At 59.5% G+C, this 18129-nt stretch overlaps 1 protein-coding gene across 1 annotated transcript; it reads right to left on the bottom strand.

Annotated features, from left to right (window-relative positions):
- Nucleotides 1-464: 464 nt before the first annotated feature.
- On the bottom strand, nucleotides 465-17393 carry PPP1R9B (protein phosphatase 1 regulatory subunit 9B). Its single transcript, XM_066364525.1, has 10 exons — nucleotides 15511-17393; nucleotides 11487-11619; nucleotides 10107-10227; nucleotides 7938-8042; nucleotides 6761-6896; nucleotides 6011-6163; nucleotides 5850-5903; nucleotides 2673-2902; nucleotides 2245-2341; nucleotides 465-2057 (listed from the first exon to the last, which is right to left on the bottom strand). Exons 1-10 carry the CDS (start codon nucleotides 16873-16875, stop codon nucleotides 2004-2006), a joined length of 2448 nt encoding a protein of 815 aa, XP_066220622.1. The 5' UTR covers nucleotides 16876-17393; the 3' UTR covers nucleotides 465-2003.
- Nucleotides 17394-18129: the final 736 nt, after the last annotated feature.

Here is an 18129-nt window from a genome sequence, read left to right on the forward strand (position 1 = left end):
GGCCCACAAAGGGATTCTCAGGACCCTGGGGACAAATTGCGCTGACATGTCAGCTCCCACCACTTATAAACCTTAGATTCTTCAGGGTGCCTTGTGAGAGTAGGGGTTGGGTCCTCTCACCAGGTTAGAAGATTTCTCTCGGGAGGGGCTTGGGGTTCACCTTATCATATCTAACCCATCCTGGCTTTCCATCAGAGGCCTTATAAAAACAGAATGCAATGCACCTAGGGAACTCTCTAGAAATCGCAGCTTTGCCCAGTTGAAATGGATAAAAAAGCATGGGTGCTGATGAGGGCAATGGTAACAGGGTTAGTTTGCGGGAACTGGGAACGGGGTTTCCATATAAAGACCCTCATGAACAGAGCAGTGCTGGTGGTAGAAGAGGACCACTGGGCACAGATTGGCATCCCGGTCCCTCTTCCATCCCTCTCCCACCAATCAAGAAACCAGGCAATGAGGCTCTGGGGGCTGCTTTTATGGGGACGACCTGACAGAGGGCATGGTCCGTACAAAACCGGGAACAATACATACATATATATATTATATACAGAGACGCAGTCCTGTGGAGGGCGGGGCAGGGATGGCCACCAGCCAGAGAAACCGGAAGCAACCCGCGGCCCCACCCACCTGACCCCGCCCCCTCTATCTGCTGGGTCGTAGTGGGTGGAGTGCGCTGGCTGGGGCACTGAGACCGTCAGCTTTTTCTGGGAGCAGGGAAACTTCTGGGGACAGGAAGGCGGGGAAGGAGGGGGAGAAATACTGATTGATGGCATGGTCTATTTATATAGGACGAGGAGAAGCCAAAACGGATGGGGCAGGGGTTGTCTGTTTAAAAAATGAACAGAACCCTAGGCTGGGGCAGGGGCATCAGGAAGGGGCAAAATGAGAGATGGATTCTTAAAGGGGAGGCAACCTGGGTGGGGGGGGGTCTCACCTCCCTTGGTCCAAGCCCCAATTTGGGGTTAAAGTGAGAAAACGAGTCAATTTCACTTATAAAGCAGGCTGTCAGCAGGGCAGCCCTGGTCTCCAAAAAGTGTAGTAGTAAAATTTTGCCCTCCAGTCAAAACATTGGAAGGATGTGGATGTGGGTGGGGTGAGGCTGAATCTCTGTGGTGTTAGGACAAGGCTTCCACATGTGGCCCTGGGCAGGGCAGGGCAGAGCAGGGCCTGGCTCCCCGTTAGAAATGTTCCTCTTGCCTAAGACCAGGCTTTCTGCAGCCAGGCCCCATAAGCTGACTTCCGCTAGACCCTGGCATTCCCAGGCTTGCCAGGAAACTGCACCCCAGAGAGTCCACAGGAACAGTTCCAGGAAGAGCTTATGGCTATTTGGCACCAGGGAAGGGCTGGGGGGGAGGCACAGGAGAAACTGAGGGTTGCTGCGCCCCTTTTCCTACTCTTACTCCCCTTTTCCTGAAGGATACATGAGAAATCAGTGCAGGGCCAGGCCCAGTCTCCAGGATCTGGGGTGGACTCTGTCCCTCCTGGGAGGGGAGCCAGGGATAGGAGGAGGTGTGGAGGCAACCCTTCCCAGCAGGAGGGTCAGAATGAAACAGACAGCACAATGATGGGGGAGGGGCCGAGAAGGTAGAATCTCAAGGAGCCCTGTAGGCAGGGAGCAGCCTCCAGGGGGTGAAACCGGGAGAGGCCCCAGCCCCATTCCAGTCCAGAGACAAAGGCTGGAGGCTGTAAAGTCTGGCAGTTTGGTCTGCAGGTCCTTGTGTCCATCTACCCAGGCCAGCCCTCAACATCCCTTGGCCTCTGTGCCTCAGCCCCATGGGATAAGGAGGAGGCCATCCTTCTAGCCACCTGTCTGCCCGGGGCCACCATAATGGGGCCTGGGATATGGGCCCCCTGGTCCCTGAAGCTGGGGGAGGTGAGGCAGAGGGGTGGGGAGTTGGGGCACCTGTCCCCAGGCTGGTTGGGGGTAGGGTGGAATATTGAGGACAGGGGAGGGAGGACAGTGGGAGAAGATTAATTATCGTCTGGTCAAGAAAAAATTCCTGTTAAGTAGAATTGGAATTCCTCAGTGTTTGCAGGTTTCCTTCCAGTTCTGAGATCTGTAAAACACAGGGGAGAGGGGTTTAGGCCCTGCGCCGTCTGACCCACTAGTGGGTCTATGACCCTGCACTCTCAGCCCGCAGCATGATTCCCCTCTCCCCTCCAGGATCCAGAGTGGGTGCTAGATGTGGGCTTACCTTCCGTCCCCTCCACAAGGCCTTGCCCCCAGGGCACCCCTGGGCCTACCTTGTCCAGGAGCTTGTCCATCTCCTCCTTCCTAGCCAGCTCCGACTCCTCTAGAACCCGCCGTTGTGCAGTCTCCTTTTTCAGGAACTCGATCTCCCTGGCAATCAGTGGGGCACACAGTGGGTAAGGGTGTGTGGCCTGGCTTCCACAGAAGTATCAGGGTCCTAAGACCCTAATCTCGGCTCTAGCTGGGCAGCTCTACCCTCTCACTGTTCTCAGGTCAGGGGTGGGGGTGGGGGTCTGGTTGTGCTGGCTTTGGTGCCTGGTCACTCGGGGCTCAGGTACCCCTGGGTACCACGGGGCTGTCCAACTTCTGTGCTCCTTACCTCCCTACTCAGCTGGGAATGGGCAGGGACTGCCACCACAGGACAGGGCCCTCCATCCTCCCTGGACCCAGCACTCCCAGCCCCCAGCCCCCGGCCACGTACTTCTGCTGGTAGTCCTTGATGAGGCGCTTGGCCTTGCTGTACTTGCGCTCCAGGGCCTGGTACTGGGCCTGGGTCTCCCGCAGGTGCTCGTCCACAGCTTGGCACAGGCTCTGGGCCTCCCCCCAGTAGCCCTCCAGCTTCTCCATGCGTTCCTTGTTCTCCTCCACACTCTGCTCCAGCTGGGCCTTCTCCACCCGCCACCGCCCCTTCTCCTGCTCCAGGCTCTGCAGCTGAGAGAGGAAGCAATGGCCCTGGGTTGCTGGGGGCCCGAGGGAGCCCAGGAGCACCCCCATCCTGCACTGGGGCCGTAGCCTCTGGATGATTCCTGCAGATATGGAGCCCACTGCCCCCCTCCCTACTAATTGTACGTGGTTGGGCCTGAGACCTGAAACTGGAGAAGGAAGAGGTGGGACCTCAGCCTCAGAGCTCCCAACCAGAGTCCCTGACACTGTGACACTCCTAGAAGGCAGGAGGCCTGGGTTAATCGCTGATTAGATCTGTGACTCAGAGCAAGGCAACTTCTGTCCTAAGTCTTGGTCCGTCCATCTGTAAAATGGGAGTGATTCCTGCCTTGCCACGCTCACAAGGGCTACAGTGAGATGGCAGATGTAAAAGAACGGGGGAGGTGAAGATCATCACTGCCCCTGTAACCCCCTCTGTGCCTCTGGCTCTACTGACCAGTCCCTCTTCTGCGGTTGCTTGACCAATCCTGGCTCCTCTCCCGGCTCCCAGGCTACTCCAGCGCAGACTTCCCAACCCCAACCGCTCAGTCCTGCAGCCTGTGTTCTCTCTCCCCTCCCACACCACTCTGCACTCCGAGCCCCGAGTCCTGAGCTCCAGCCCAACATCACTGCCAACTTCTCCCAGGCACCGTGTCCCAAACCTGTGCCCCCACCACACAGACCTGTTCCTCCTTTCCTCTAGCCCACCTCTGTTCACAGGTGCCATCTTCTCACTGCCATCCCAGCGCTCAGCCTCCAGCCCCTGCCTTGCCCCCCAACCTCGGTGGCTGCAAACGCGATGTGCTCTGTGTGCTCTCGGTGCCTCAGCCACAGGCCTTCCTGCAGATCCTCAGGCTCGCCAGCCCCCCCCCCCCCCGGGAGTGCTCCCGTCTCCCCTCCCCCTCGCCTCATCGTTTCCCACGAGCTCACCCTTGGGTTCTCTGCTCAGTGTCACTTCCCCAGAGAGGTTTCCTGCAAGCACCTGCATCAGTGCAGTTCCTCCTCCCTTCCCAGAGCGGATCAGGTCCTGATGCTCTAGGCCAGGGGTCTCAAACTCGAGGCCCGCGGGCCGCATGCGGCCCGCCGAACAATTTTGTGCGGCCCGCAGACTAATCCATGAAGTTCAAAATATTTTGGATAAAATTAAGTAAGCCTAGGGGCCTACTTGTATTTTTCATTTCTCTAGCATCCTAGCTAGATGTTAGCTTAGTTAACAGCAGTTGTGATGCGAACTACAGTTTCTGGTCGTTTTGTGACACTGAAAAGTGTTGCATAACAGTTGCCTTTTGTAGACCTAGTGCGGCCCGCCTAACGGCTGTGATCTTGCTCTGCGGCCCACATGCTGAGTTGAGTTTGAGACCCCTGCTCTAGGCGCTCAGTAACCCTGTCCTCGCCTACAGATCCCCACGTCTGTCTGTAACGAGTCAGTCATTGGTGGGCAGACTCTACGCTGCACAAGGGCAAGGATCAAATCTGCTTTTGCCCATCACAGGGACTGGCATAGTGCCGGGCATCTAGAAGGCACCCAACAGATGTGTACTGACTGAAGGCAGGAACTCTGACTTCCCCCTTCCCTTTATGCTCTGCATCCATCCAAAAACGAGGCCTACCATCTCAGCCTCAGAAATGCTACCCAACCTACATTTCTTCCTTCCACACCCTCTGCCATACTCTGCGCAGCCCTGGCCCACTCCTGACTCGAATGTGCTGGCCTCCACGTCCTGCCACCTACCCTCGTGTCCTCCCACCTCAGAGACGGCGACCTTTCCCGTTCTGGCCCCCATGCGGCCACAGGTCCAAGGCTGGAGTCCTTAGGGGAAGCCAGGACACTGCGCTCCAGCCCACTGTGGCAGTCCAGCTCTGCTCCCACCCCCCCCACCCCCCCAGAGGGACAGCTGCTCCAGCCCATGGCTCTCCTCCCTAAGCTGGTCTCCTGCCAGCAATGCCTTCCTCCGCCTCAGTCGTCTAAGCCCTGCCCGCCCCTCAGACTCGGCTGCCCACTCCTCTCACCATGCACAGCGGGTGTAAACTCACCTGTGGGCATGCACACACACACTCTGGTGTACTGTGTCCACACGGTTCTGTGCACCCCTGCCTCTCCCCACCACCCTGGAGACCCCGTGCAAATTGGGACTCCTAATGTCCAGGCCTAGCGGTGCCCAATACAGATTTTTAAGGGGAAGTCTGTGTATCTCCACGCCTGTGAGTGTTGGCACCGAACATACTTGTGTGGGTGTCTGTGCATGGTGCATCTGCATGATTGTGTATGTCGTGTGTGTGTCACCATCTGGGAGCGTCAGCATCAGCACCTCTGTGAGAAGGCTGATGTCCTGTGACACTTCCTGCGCGATGGCCGTGCCTGTGCTTCTTACATCAGCAATGCGGGGGGAGGGGGGGGGGTCTACATATCCAGGTCGGCGCATCGGGTGTGACATCATGTGCAGCACGGGTCCAGCATCTCTGTGTTCTGTCTGCACTGAGTAGGTATCTGGGTGAATGGTTCTCTGGGTACAATACTGTGTGCCTGGGTCCAGGCTGGCTTGTGCCTGTGTGTATCTCTGAGCAGTGTGTGTTGATCACTGGCCCTGTATGTAGAGGTCACAGGTGGGACAACGTAAAGACATCTAGAGTGTAAGTTAGTATGCTTCAGTATAATAGCTAATTGCTCAACCTTTTATTGAACACCTATGATGCGTTAGACTTTCCATGTACTATTTAATCCTCACAACAATCCAATGGTGTTGGCACGATTATTGCTCCATTTCATAGGTGAGGAGACTGAGGCACAGAGCAGTAAGTGAATGGGAGAATAGATGGGTCCAGCGCTTGAGCACCTAACACAACCCTTCCATGACTCAGAATAGCCTGCCCCATATGTGTGTAGGCACGAGGGTGGGTGGTCATGCCTCCAGCCCTCAGACCCAGCTTCTGCCCCCTTCCCCACACCCCCCCTCACCTTTCTTTTCAGCTGCTGGATCTCTGCCTCAGTCACAGCATGCTTGATCTGGAGCTGAGGGGGAGAGGGGCAGGTGCTCAGCGCAGCCGGGACAGGCAGTGCTGCCGGGCGGGATGCTGGCCTGCCTCTGCCCTCCACCACCCCAGGACCCCTTCTCCCACCTCCTTAAACTTGTGCACCAGCTTCTCGGGCTCCATGTCCACAGGGGACAAGGCATCCTCGTTCTCTGCCAACTCGAACACCTCGATGGCCATCTCGCCACCTGGGAACGTGGGGCTCAGCTCCTCATCCTCATCAGTGGCATATTCTCCTGTCTGCGAAGGAGAAAGGAGGCTATGCACCCTGCCCACCCCGCCCCCCTCGGGTCTGACAACCGGTGCTTAGACCAGAAATAGTCTGCTCAAGTCAGACTGGGAGCTACTTAGGGGGTGTGATTCATACCTCTCCCACCAGACTGGGGACCACACCAAGGGCACCGTTTGTGTCTTCTCCTGCTTAAGGCACGGGTAACTCCCCCATAAGGCTGAGACCCCTGAAGAAACAGCCTGTGCTCTCCCCCTCACACTATGGGTCCTCTGAAGTCTGGAGCTATCTCCTTCCTCAGATTATGTCCCCTGAGGTTAGAGGCTATGGCTCCCTGTCAGAGTGGGAGCTCTTTGAAGACTTGTATTTTCCTTGTAGGACCAGGAAGACTCTCTGAAGAAAAAGGGTGTGACTCCTCCATCAGACTCGAGGTCCCTGGAGGGAAGGGTCTGTATCACCTCCCTCAGACTTGGGGCTCCCCTAGAATAGGGAATGGTGCTCTGGGCTCTTCACAAGTCCTGGGAAAGCTGCAGAGGCAGGGCTGGCTGTAAAGCTCCACCCAGCCACCAGGGGGCGATGACGCTGGCAGCCAGGCCAGGAGTCCCTACCTCCTCATCATCCTCCCCATACTGGGCGTATCTCTGCTCCATCATCTCCCGCTGCCATCGCTCCTGTTCCAGGGTCTGCTGAATTAGCTGAGCCACCTCGCTCTGCTCGCCAGGCCGCTCCCGGCCAATCATGAACCTGCAGGGGCACCAGGGCCTCAGTTCTCAGCTGGGTAATGCCAGCATCCTCCTCACCGTTGCTTCTCTCTCCACACCCAGGCCCTCCCAGGGGAGGTGAAACAAGAGGGCTGAGTCCAGAGACTGCAGAATGTTAATAATGAATGGAGAAGCTGGGGGCCCTTATTGGGTTTCCTTCCCAGGAGAGGCAAAGGCCCACTAGCCCTTCTGGCCAGTTTGGGGGGAGGGGCGATGTAAGCCACCTTCAGGCTGGAATGTAGGGGCACGAGTTCAGGAGCTGCCAGTGTCAGGGCTCTGCCCCTGCCACGTGGGAGAGAAGGAGGCAGAGGTGGTGAAGCTGACCCAGCAGAGCAGGAGCTGTGGGGGGGTGCTGGGTAGCTGCTCCCAGGCCCTGAGCTTCAGGAAGGGGCGGGATGATGGTGACTGGAGATTAGGATGGAGAGGAAACAGTGGAACTTCCAGGCACTCGCCCCTCCTCTCCGTGGCCACCCACATCCTGTTTCTCTCCACCACCCTTTCCTGGGGGCAGTGCCCCTCTCACAGGGGGCAGGGTGGTCCCTGAATTTTTAACCGAGAGAGACACAGTGAGCTTCTAACACCACCCCCTTAACTGACAGGCCCAGAGGGGAAAGTGCTCCCAGGATTCCACAGGGCAGGTGAGGAGGAAGGGATGAAAAGCTCAGTGGAGGGCCCCCAACCCGCCCGGTATCTACCTTGTACATCTTGGTTCTTCAGTGAATGAGTTGGGACAGGCAGGGGGAAGAATGAGCCCAAGGGGCCAGTTTGGAGGTGCAGTGGCCAGCAGGCCTTGAAGCCGAGTGCTGGTGGCCAGCAGTGGTCAGGGGCTCAGGATGGGAAGGCAGGCCTGGGGCAGGGGATGTAGGCACAGCAATTCCTTTGGGCAGGGAGGCAGTGGGACCTCCTCTGTAGGTTGGGCAACCCAGAACCTTAACTGTGTATGGGCGAGTGGGCAGAGTGGCCAGATGAAGGCAAAGCCTCCGCCTGCTCCCACTCCACAGCCGCCCCACCCCCCGGCGCTCACCGCACGCGGCCCTTGGTGTTTCGGAGCACGGAGGCTGCAAAGCTCTGGGTCACTCCCACCAGACTGGTTCCATCCACCTCCACCAGGAGATCATTCACCTGGATCCTAGAGGAGTGACATTCGTTAGGGGGGTCATGAGAAGAACTATGGAGCTGGGGTAGAAGGTGGCCCCCTCCCATCAGAAACTCGCGACTCAGTCCTCATAGAGACCTGGCACTTTGTCTCCATGCATAAAATGCATGAGGCCTGAGGATCGGGTATCAGCCAGGCCCACCTGTGGGCAGCGAGGCCTGGGCAAGCAAGGCACACAGAGGCGAAAAGGATCAGGCACAGTGGCAAGCTCCCTTCCCGTGATAATCATACCCCTGTCCCCTCCTTCGTCAGCCCTGACAGAGCAGTGTGACATCCACAGAGCTCATCACTGCCATGCACACGAGCAAGGGCCCACGGCCCTTTTATACATACATGTCTACAGAGACCTGAGTCTGAAGATGTCCTTCCAATTGTCTGAGACCTGCATAACAGACTTGTATTCGCAATCTGTCCCACAGGGTCACCTCGCCTGATACAGGAGCATACCCCCAACATGTTCCAGCTGTGGCACCGGAAGCCCTTGTTCTCCACACACGAGGAGAGAGATGGGCTGGTCCAGCCTGGCCTGCTGAGGGGGACCCTTGGTCCCCTCCTCCCTCCACTCCCACCTCCTTTGGAGCTCCAGGCCCTTTCACAGGGCTCCCATGTGGAAAAGGAGAAAACGGCCTATTGGAAACGCTTCAGCTCCACAGGCCTCACATGTGGACACGAGTTCATGGACACTCTCTCACATGTGCATACACACTCCCCAAAAAGCCCACCTGGTGGCGTGGGAAGGGTTCTGAAAGCCCACCAATGGGGGGGAGGAGTGAAGGAGCAGGACTGTCATCTCCTTTTCCCGACCCCCACGCCTCGCCATGCTACCTGGGCTGGGGCAGGCAGAAGCCCCGTGAATGAGGCAAGACCACCTCTGTCAACCTCTAACTTACAACCCTGGGGTGCCCTAGAGCAGTGGTCCCCAACCCCCAGGCCGCAGACCGGTACCTGTCCGTGAGCCATTTGGTACCAGTCCACAGAGAAAGAATAAATAACTTACATTATTTCTGTTTTATTTATATTTAAGTCTGAATGATGTTTTATTTTTTTAAAAAATGACGAGATTCCCTCTGTTACATCCATCTAAGACTCACTCTTGACGCTTGTTTCGGTCACGTGATACATTTATCCGTCCCACCCTAAAGGCCGGTCTGTGAAAATATTTTCTGACATTAAACTGGCCCGTGGCCCAAAAAAGGTTGGGGACCACTTCCCTACTGCAATACACATACAGTGGAGTGGTCCCCAGTCCCCCAGAGGGGTCACTGGGCTTCCCCAGACTCCTAGAACCTTCTGATGCACAGATGTCCCCCTCTGGCCTCAGGTGCCAAAACACAGGCGCACACACAGGGAGCAGTCTCCTCTCTAGGCAGCCCCCTCCGGGCTTCCTAGCCGCACGGTACAGCTGGGTCCCCGTTCTCTAGGCTCTAGCCACATGTGCCTGCTTTAGTTCCCTGCTTGGAACCTCCTGCATGTAACACTCCTTTAGCTCATCCTTCAGGTCTCAGCTCCAATGTCACTTCCTCCAAGAAGCCTTCTCTGATAACCAGAGAGCTCAAGTCCATTTTATGCCTTCATGGCACCCTGTATTTTCCCTCCATTTCACTATTTTCTGTGTGTCCACTTGAATGTCTACCTCGCCACACTATAAGCTTCACAAGGGCAAGGTCCTCGTGGCTGACATCAGGGCCTTGCACCAGCCCTGAAGTGGAGCCGAGAACTGGCTATTGTTTGAGGAAGGACAGAATGCTCACGTGCACCCCACCAGGCATGCAGCCTCCATGCCCGTGCTCCCCTATGTGGCCAACACGCAAACCAGGGGCCAAACCGTGGTTCAAAAACACCAAGCTGGCCCCCCAAGTGCAAGCGCCTGAGAGCAGGGGTTCCACCTGTCTTACCCACCTCTGTAGCCCCAGGCCCAGACCAGCACCTGGCACAGCACTGCTCCACAAACCCCTGAGCCCCACAGGGAGTGGCGCACCCAGCGCAGTGGCCTGCCCTACAGATGACGGCTGGCGGGGGGTGGGGGGGGAGCAGTACCTGCCATCCCGATGGGCTGCACCACCCTCGGTCACAGTCTTGACGAAGATGCCCAGCTTCTCCAGGCCCATGTCTGCCCCGGCCCCCATGCCGATAATGCTGATGCCCAGGCCCTCAGAGTCTGTGGAGCAGAGGGGAGTGAGAGATGACGGGGGGGGAGGGACATGGCAAAGAGCTTGCAGGGAATAGAGTGAGAGGCACCCCACTATCACCACCCCAACCCTCACTCTGGAGCATGGCCCCACCCCAGCAATAGTCCCCACGCTTAGGAGTGTCCCCCGACTGGGGTGATATGGTTTTGTCTACCCCTCTTTGCCAAGTCAACAAGAATGCTCTTGGGTCACTCCCTGCCCTTCGTCCACCCAAAGAACTGCTAGGCAGCAGGGCCTGCAGAGGGTGACCCACACGGGTGGTCCAGAGGCTACTGTGTGCAGATGAGGGCACATGAAGGATGGGAACGGGGCACCGGCGGAGGCCATGCCGCTCTTCTCTAAGCAGGCTCATCCGTACTCACAGCCTCAACGACCAGAGACCTGCTCTCCTCTCCCCTGTGGCCCACTCCCCTCTCCACAGCTGCCCCATGGCCCCTGGTCCCATGGGCCTCTGACACCCCACTCAGGATCTTCCCCCACAAACAGGCTCTTCCTGTCTGCCACTCCCTCTCGGGGGCCTGGGCGTCACCTGGATTCCTCCCTCCCCCTCACAGCCTCTGCCCAAGCCAAACACACGCCTCTCCAGGGCCTCTCAGGCCCGCCCACTTCCTGCAAGGCCATGAGCCTGTCCACACCACAGTGGTCTTGGGACCCTTCTCTCCACATTACAGTCTGGACTGGTCTTTCTAGAATACCTTTCCTACACCTTGCAAAGGCTTCCCACCCATCTGAGAAAAAGACAGTGAACTTTGTTTACACGGTCTCCGAAGCCTTGTCTGCATTCCCTTCTTCTCTGCCCCGTCCAAACCTAGCCAAGCCTGGCTTCTCTCTTTCCTGCACGTTCCCCTGAGCTCCTCCTCTGCAGTTCTCCACTCAAGCCTCATTTCCTTGGTGAAAACCCCATCCCCAAGTCTGGTCAGATCCCCTATAAAATGATATTATTTCGGCTCCTCCCAACCCTCCCCAGCACCCATCATCGCACATAAGGGCGTTGTTAGACGTGACTGTTCCATCAATGTCCGCCGCCCTCATACATCTCCCATCACGTCTGGCCAACACACAGCCCAGGACAACCCACAGTGCCCTTGGGAACCTGGCAATTGAGAGCCCACAGGACTGGTGGTGGGAGCTTGGGGCAAGACTGGAACCATATGACTGTGAAGTGATGACAGGGGCCCAGGGAAGGTGGCACCAGAAAGTATCCACAGGGCCTGGCCCTGGCTCTCACCCTTCTCCAGCTCCACGGGGAACAGCTCCAACCTCTCCACCCGCTTCTCCAGTTCGTACTCTGCAGAGGCTGCCATGGGATCCACGTCCTCGTTGCGACGATCATAGTCCTCGTTAGAATATGTACTGAACACCTGAGGAGGGGCCGCTTGTCAGAGGGCCAAAGCAGGACTGGCTTGGGGAGCCCGCCGATGCTCCCCTTCTACCACAGGCCTCCTCCACCGCCACCGCCCCCCACAGGTGGAGAGAGGGCTTCCCCAGCCCTTCTAGCCTGCAGCCCCTGGGGCAAGAGAGAAAGGGACGCAGCCTTGTCCAATCCACACCATTCCTCTCTTCCCCAACCCCAACGGCATAAGCTAAGTGTGGCCACTGTAGAAGGAAAAGGGCCACGCTGGAGAAACTGTCCGACTTAAGAACCCAGGTCCCCAGGTTGTAGACAGACCAATAGACAGGTAAATAGAAAGTGAGAGATGAGCGAGAGCCAGACCAAGGTGAGGGTGGTCACAGACACAGACGGACACAGAGAGCAGGACAGAGGAAGGAACAGGCTGAGCAGGAGAGGGAAACAGGAGGAAGGGAGACTGGAGAAGCTGGAGGACGCCAGATGGGGAGAGAGGAGGGAGCGGGTGTGAGATGCAGGGAGAAGGAGGGGAGCAGGAGAGACACCGATGGGGAGGCAGAGGGGCACCCAGGATCCAGTGACCTGAGCCTGAAGTTCAGGCCAGGTGGGGGAGGGAGGCAGGAAGGACCACCTCCACCCTCACGGAGGAAGGGGTAAGAAGCAGGAGAGGACACCCAGGGCCTTGCCCGTGGCCAGGTGTCAGTCTCCCTCCAGGACCTCAGCTTTGAGGCTGGCCCCTGTCCCCAGTGCACTGGGCTCTGGGGAAACAAGGGTACGGGGAGGAAGCGGCCTCTCTAACTGTCCACGGCGAACTCAGCCTTTGTGGCGGCCCCGAGGCCAGCTCTGCCTTACTGTCTCCTTTGCCCTCTGTTGTCTCCCTCTTCCCATGTCGCTCAGCAGAAAGGGGATTCCCCAGCCTGACCCTCCTCCAAAGAACAGAGAAGACAGGGCAGGGGCTCTGTGGGGACACCGAGTTCCAGACCCAGGCGGGAGGGCCCGGGGGGAGGTTAGTGAGCACCATTTGGGGTACAGGACGTGCTTGTGCTCCATTGCCTGCTGTGACAGGCTGGCACCACGTGGAGCTGAGTGGGGGCGAGAGCGGGTGGGAGCAGCTGTCAGAAGGCTGGCCCTGAGGCCTGAGGAGCTGGAGCGGGGTACGGTACTCCCCGGGAACCCTCCCAAGGCCCCCTCGCCTCCAGATAAGCTGCCCTAGCACCCAGCAGGCAGCAGCACTGCTGAGTCCCAGCTGGAGTCCGGGCTCCTCACCGCCTCTCCCCCAGCTCAGAAGCCCACTCCCAGGCGAGGTACAGAGGGTTACATGCATGGCTGGGGGAGGGGGCTCTGTGGCCACTTCACTCCCAGCCCTCAGTTCCAAAGCCTCAGAAAAACTCCTGCTCAGGCCTTTACAGTTCATCATGGTGTGCAGCAGGCAGTCGGACTGCCCTCGTGACATCTGGCCAGCAGCCTCCAAGCCCCCTGGCGGGAGGGCCACCCAGTGTCCACATGGTGCGAGATGCCAGGTCCCACGCCCTGCGTTAGCCAGTGGTAGGGCAGAATGACACTGTGCCCAGCTGGGCTCTGGTGCGTGGGTCATCTGTGACTCCATCCCCATTGTACACATGCCCCAGGCCCTAGGACAGGAGCTGGTGTGAGACTGGACCCCGCAAACTGGCTTTGGCCCCCTTCTGTATCTGAGTCAGGGTCCCTTCACCCCTCAGTCTTTGTGGTGGCATGGGTCACCGAACTCCTCCCCTTGCACACGTGTGCACATACTCACACACATACCCCCAGAGTGACCTCCAAAACACCCTCGCAGCCTGTCCTGGGTTTTGCCCTCATCCTCCTTCCTCAGTCTATGAAATCCTGTCCCCTGCAGGAAACCCGGGCCTGAGGCGCAGGGTCCCAGACCAGCCCTCACAAAGCCCACCACCATGTGCCCAGCCTATCAGAGAGCCCTGGGCCCAGTCCCCTGCCCCAGGTGACAATCTGGAATCAGGCTCTCTGTCCTCAGCAGAAGCCTCCATAAAGGCAATAATTGGGTCATCAGCGGGACACAAGGCCCTGGACTTAGTATTAATGTGGGGCGGGCACAGGGAGAGGGAAAAACGGGGACCGCTGCCCAAAGCGGGCAGGAAGAAAGCACCAGCAAGGTCAAAAGTCAGACACAACAGGCAGCACCCCATGCCACTGGCTCCCACACTCAAGCCAGCAACAGTCACCAGGGAGTCAGGGAGCACTGCTCCAAATCATGCGCTATTTTTTACCAAAAAAATCAGGGTAAGGTGTCAAATATAGACAGAGGCCCAGGACTGAAAGACCAAATTCCACCTCTGAGGGGACCAGGCGGTTCAGAGAACTGGTGGTAGAGGTGGTGGTGGTGGTATTGGTAGTGGGGTCCTGACTTCCTCAGTGGTCCCCACCCCCTTCCTTAGCATCCCAAGAAACACCATAATTCTCAGTTACCTCCAGGATCTCATCCCTCAGGAGGGGAGAAGGGTTGGGAAAGGGCTTGTAAGGTCATAGTTGGGAAAGGGGCTGGCCTATTGGGAATAACACCTTTCAGGCCTCTTGATGAGAGGGACAGAGGTCAAGATACTGTGGGCAGAGGAGAGGAAGCTGGGGCAGCTTCAGTGTCCACAAGTAGTTAAGGAAACTGTGATCAAACAGATGAGGGTTTTACTAGAGGGCCAGAGGCAGGATCCAGGCCAAGGCAAGTCCAGGGGCCTGGCAACCCCGTGCAGCAGACCTGGCCACCACACTAGCAGTGGAGAGACACGGCCACCTAGGCTGATCTTGCCAGTCAAAAGTGGCGGGTGGAAGGAAGTGAGGGGTGGCCTGGGGTTCTTCAGTTTCCCCAGAGGATGCCCCCTCCCCCACCCACCAGCACTATTCTGAGCATCACAGGGCACTGGCATGATCCACAAAGCAACCAGAGTGGTGGCAGGGATAAGAAGGCAAACTGAGACCTCCCCAAAATAGGCAGCTCTCAGCCCTCTTTCAGGGCACCCAGAGAATGTGGCAAGAGCACTTGGGGCCTGTCAAGGCCACGGGAGACTGTCTTATTGAGCAGTCAAGAGCAAAGGCATGCAGGCTGCTGCCAGGTCCCCTGGGTGAGGGGGTGGGGAGGGGGGGTTGCCAGCCCCTCCGCTCTTCCCTGACTTGCTTAAGGCCTAGCCCCCTCAACTTCCACACAAAGTGCTTACTCCCTGCAGTCCCCAACATTCCCCCTGGCCCACACAGACCCCAGCACTGGCCTTCCTCCCACCCCCAGTCACATGGCCCCAGACCAGCTCACCCTCAAAGAACTGGTTCCTTCTTTCACTTCTGCAAAGTTGGGATGGGGGCTACACATAGGAGGGAGGAAGGGCTAAGGTTCCCTATACCTTAGCTTTTTGAAGTTCCTAATCCTCCACCCCACATCCTATACAACTCCTATATAGGGGGAAATCGGGGGGGGGGGGCTTCTGAGCCCCCACCCCCCTCCTGCCCAGAGTGGGGTACGGACCAATGTGGGGAGGCTCTCCTGAGAACACACACACACCTTCCTACCACCCAAGCCTTCGCCTCTGCACCTCTGGAGAAAGATGTCTGGGAAAGGAAGGGAAAGCAGGTGTCCCGAGACTCTTGGGGGGCAGGGTGGGTACTTCACGAGCGCTGGGCCAGGCAGCAGGCAGAGGAACCTGAGGACAGGTCGGGGCAAAGCACCCTCGGCGCAGGCCGGAAAATCGTCCCCTTCTGACAAACAGCTGGAACTCCCCCACGTCCCTCTCAGGGTGGGAACTTCTAGGCAGGGGCTGAGTGGCAGGGGCTGACTCAGCCTGCCAAACCCCGCTGGCTGGCGGAGTGGGGGCGACGGCGTGCACGTGGCAAGGGCGGCGAGGGGGCGGGGAGGGGGCTCACTTACTTGGATGGGCGCTGTGCTGAAATGGATTTTCCGGCTTGGGGCCGGGTCCTCTTCCTCCGACAGCCCTGGGATCTCCACGCACCCCGACTCGGGCTCATAGGGGGGCTCGCCATCCTCCTCGTCGTCCTCGTCGTCCTCCTCCAGGGCACTGCCCCCAGAGTCCTCCCCCAGCCCACTGTAGGCGCTCACGTCTACCAAGTCTGCCTCCGAGAAATCCTCCTTCCTGGATTCATCCGCCTCCTCCGGGGCCACATCCGGGGCCCGGTCGCTGCCCACCCCTCTCTCAGGCGCCGCTAGGGTCGCCGCCTCCTCCTCGGGGGCCGCTTGGGCCTTCTGCTCTCCGGGCACGGGGCCGGCTGTGGGGGCCAAGGTGCTGCCATTCTCCAGGGCAGCGTGGACCGTCACCTCCGCCTGGATCACCTCCCCGGGCGCCGCCTCGGCCTCCGACTCCCCGCTCTCCTCCACCTCCACCGGCTTAATCTTGCGCACCTCCCGGGGCTTGGGGGGCGGCCGGACGGGGGCCACTCGGTGTTGCGGGGGCTGCTGCCCTCCGGTGCCCCGCTCTTTCTCGGCTGGGGCATCCCCCGATGGGGCGGGCGGTGGCTGGAACACCCGGGACCGCTTCGTGACCAGCTTCGAGTTGACCTGGGGAACCCCGGCGGCCGCAGCCCTGGGGAGCCCCGGCCCGCGGTGGAGGCCGGTCCTCGAGTCGGCCTTCTCAAAGACGGCGCTGAGCTGGCTGACCGTCGGGGACACGGCGTCGGCGTCCAGCTTGTCCAGCGCCTCGGTGCTGCCGTTGAAGCGCACCACGACGTCCAGCTTCCGGTCCTGCAGGCCCGCGCGCTCCTGCCTCAGCAGCCGCCGCGCCGCCGCCTCCTTGTCGCCGCCCGCGGCCGCCGGGACGCTCCGTTCGAACAGCTTCCGCGTCTCCTGCAGCCGGGACGGCGGGTGCGGCGGCGGCGCGGGCTGCGCGGAGGGCGCGGGCTTGGAGTCGAAGCGGCTCACGCGCTCGGACACGCTGGTGCCCAGCTTGAGCAGGGCGCTGTGGTCCACGTTCTCGTTCAGGCTGCTGGCCCTCGGCAGCGACAGGCGCACGCCGCGCTCGGGCGCCCTCGGGGCCTCGGTGGGGCCCGCGGCGCCGCCCGCCTCGCCCGGCGGGCCCGCCGTTGTGCCCATCTGCAGGAACATACTTTTGATGCGATGGACGTTGGAGCCATATTTCTTGTGGTGGGCTGCCTTGGGTGCCTCGTCGGGCCCGGGCGCGTCGGGCGGCTTCAGCGCCTGGATGCCCGCCTCATAGGCGCTGCGGTGCGGGGAGGCGCTCCGGAGGGGACCCCCGGGCCCCCGGGGCTCCGTCTTCATCATGGTGGGGGGAGCCGGGTTTGCATACCCCCGCTTCCCGCTCCCCCCCTCAGGCAGGCGGCTGGCCAAGTCGAGACCACCGCCCCCTCCCCCCGAGAAAAGAAACCCCGAAGGGCCTTTTGTAGGCTCCCCCCAAAACCAAGCTGCCAGAGACAGTTAAGGCCGCTTAAAAAAAAAAACGGTAAAAAAAAAAAATCTCCGAGCGCCCTGTGTGGGTCGCCTCCCCCAATCAAGCTGCCGAAGACAGCCAACCCCTCTTGCAGCGCCCGGGCGGACGGATCCGGTCGCCCCCTCCCAAATCAGAAAAGCGGCGGCGGGGCCGGTGGGACCGCGCGCCCTGCCCGCGAAGCAGCGGCGGAGGCTCCGGCTCACATCGTCCGAGGCTGTGTCAGCGTGGCTGGCAGCCCCGGCGACCCCCACCCCGGCCAGGGACCTTGGCTCTCGGGGGGCCCGGCACCCCGGCGCCCATGGCTGCTCGGCCGGCCCGGGCCGTTCCGCCGCCGCGCCACCCTCCCTCCCTCCCTCCCCCCCGTGCCCCGAGCCTCGGTCTTTCTCTGGCTCTGCCCGAGCGGCGGCTGCCCAAGACCAAGCGGCTGCCCTTCTCGCCGCCGCCGCTGGGGAACTGGCACCTCTGGGTCCTAGAGGGATCGGATTTCCGGGACCGGCATCTCTGAGCCCTCCCCTTCCCCTCCACCCGAGTGTATCTCCGCCCGGTCCCTCGCCGACAGCCTTCCGCTGACCCCAGACCCTGGCCAGTCTTCTTCAACGCTTCCATCCCAACCTCTCTGACTGCGGTGTATCACAGCCCACACAACCACACCCCCACTAAATATTGCGGGGAGGCCATCCAGCCGCAGGGGTTTCAGTACCGCCCCTTTCCACCCCAAAAGAGAAGGGAGATTAGTGGGGAGGGGCACGGATTCTTCCATTCCAGGTCTTTGAGTTCCCTAGCATAGTTCAAGGCCGTCAACATCAAAATCGCTCTGGGATTTTATATTTTAAAAAATTCGGATATGGCCTCCCTCCCCAAATTTTGGGAAGCAGAATCTCAGCAGCCTGGCCCAGGAATCTGCATCTTAACCATTTCCCACAGGGAACATTTGGCACCCACCCTTTAAGATGTGAAACCTTGGCCCAGTGTTGCTGGCCTTGTGGTGGGGGGCCAAGGGACTGGAGAAAGAAAATGGCCCTCACTCATAACCCAGGCTAGACTTGGAAGTCTGAAGAGGGTGTCCTGCCACCTGCCTGCTCTGCACT

The sequence above is a fragment of the Saccopteryx leptura genome, chromosome 2 (assembly GCF_036850995.1).
Source record: "Saccopteryx leptura isolate mSacLep1 chromosome 2, mSacLep1_pri_phased_curated, whole genome shotgun sequence".
Classification (NCBI taxonomy): Eukaryota; Metazoa; Chordata; class Mammalia; order Chiroptera; family Emballonuridae; genus Saccopteryx; species Saccopteryx leptura.

Excerpts from the sequence above, each read along its gene's own strand:
- PPP1R9B (XM_066364525.1), bottom strand. The coding sequence starts at position 16,875 with ATGATGAAGACGGAGCCCCGGGGGCCCGGGGGTCCCCTCCGGAGCGCC. Across the intron at positions 8,043-10,106 it reads GCAGCCCATCGGGATGGCAG|GATCCAGGTGAATGATCTCC; the intron begins GTACTGCTCCCC and ends TCACTCCTCTAG. Across the intron at positions 6,897-7,937 it reads AACACCAAGGGCCGCGTGCG|GTTCATGATTGGCCGGGAGC; the intron begins GTGAGCGCCGGG and ends GTGCCCCTGCAG.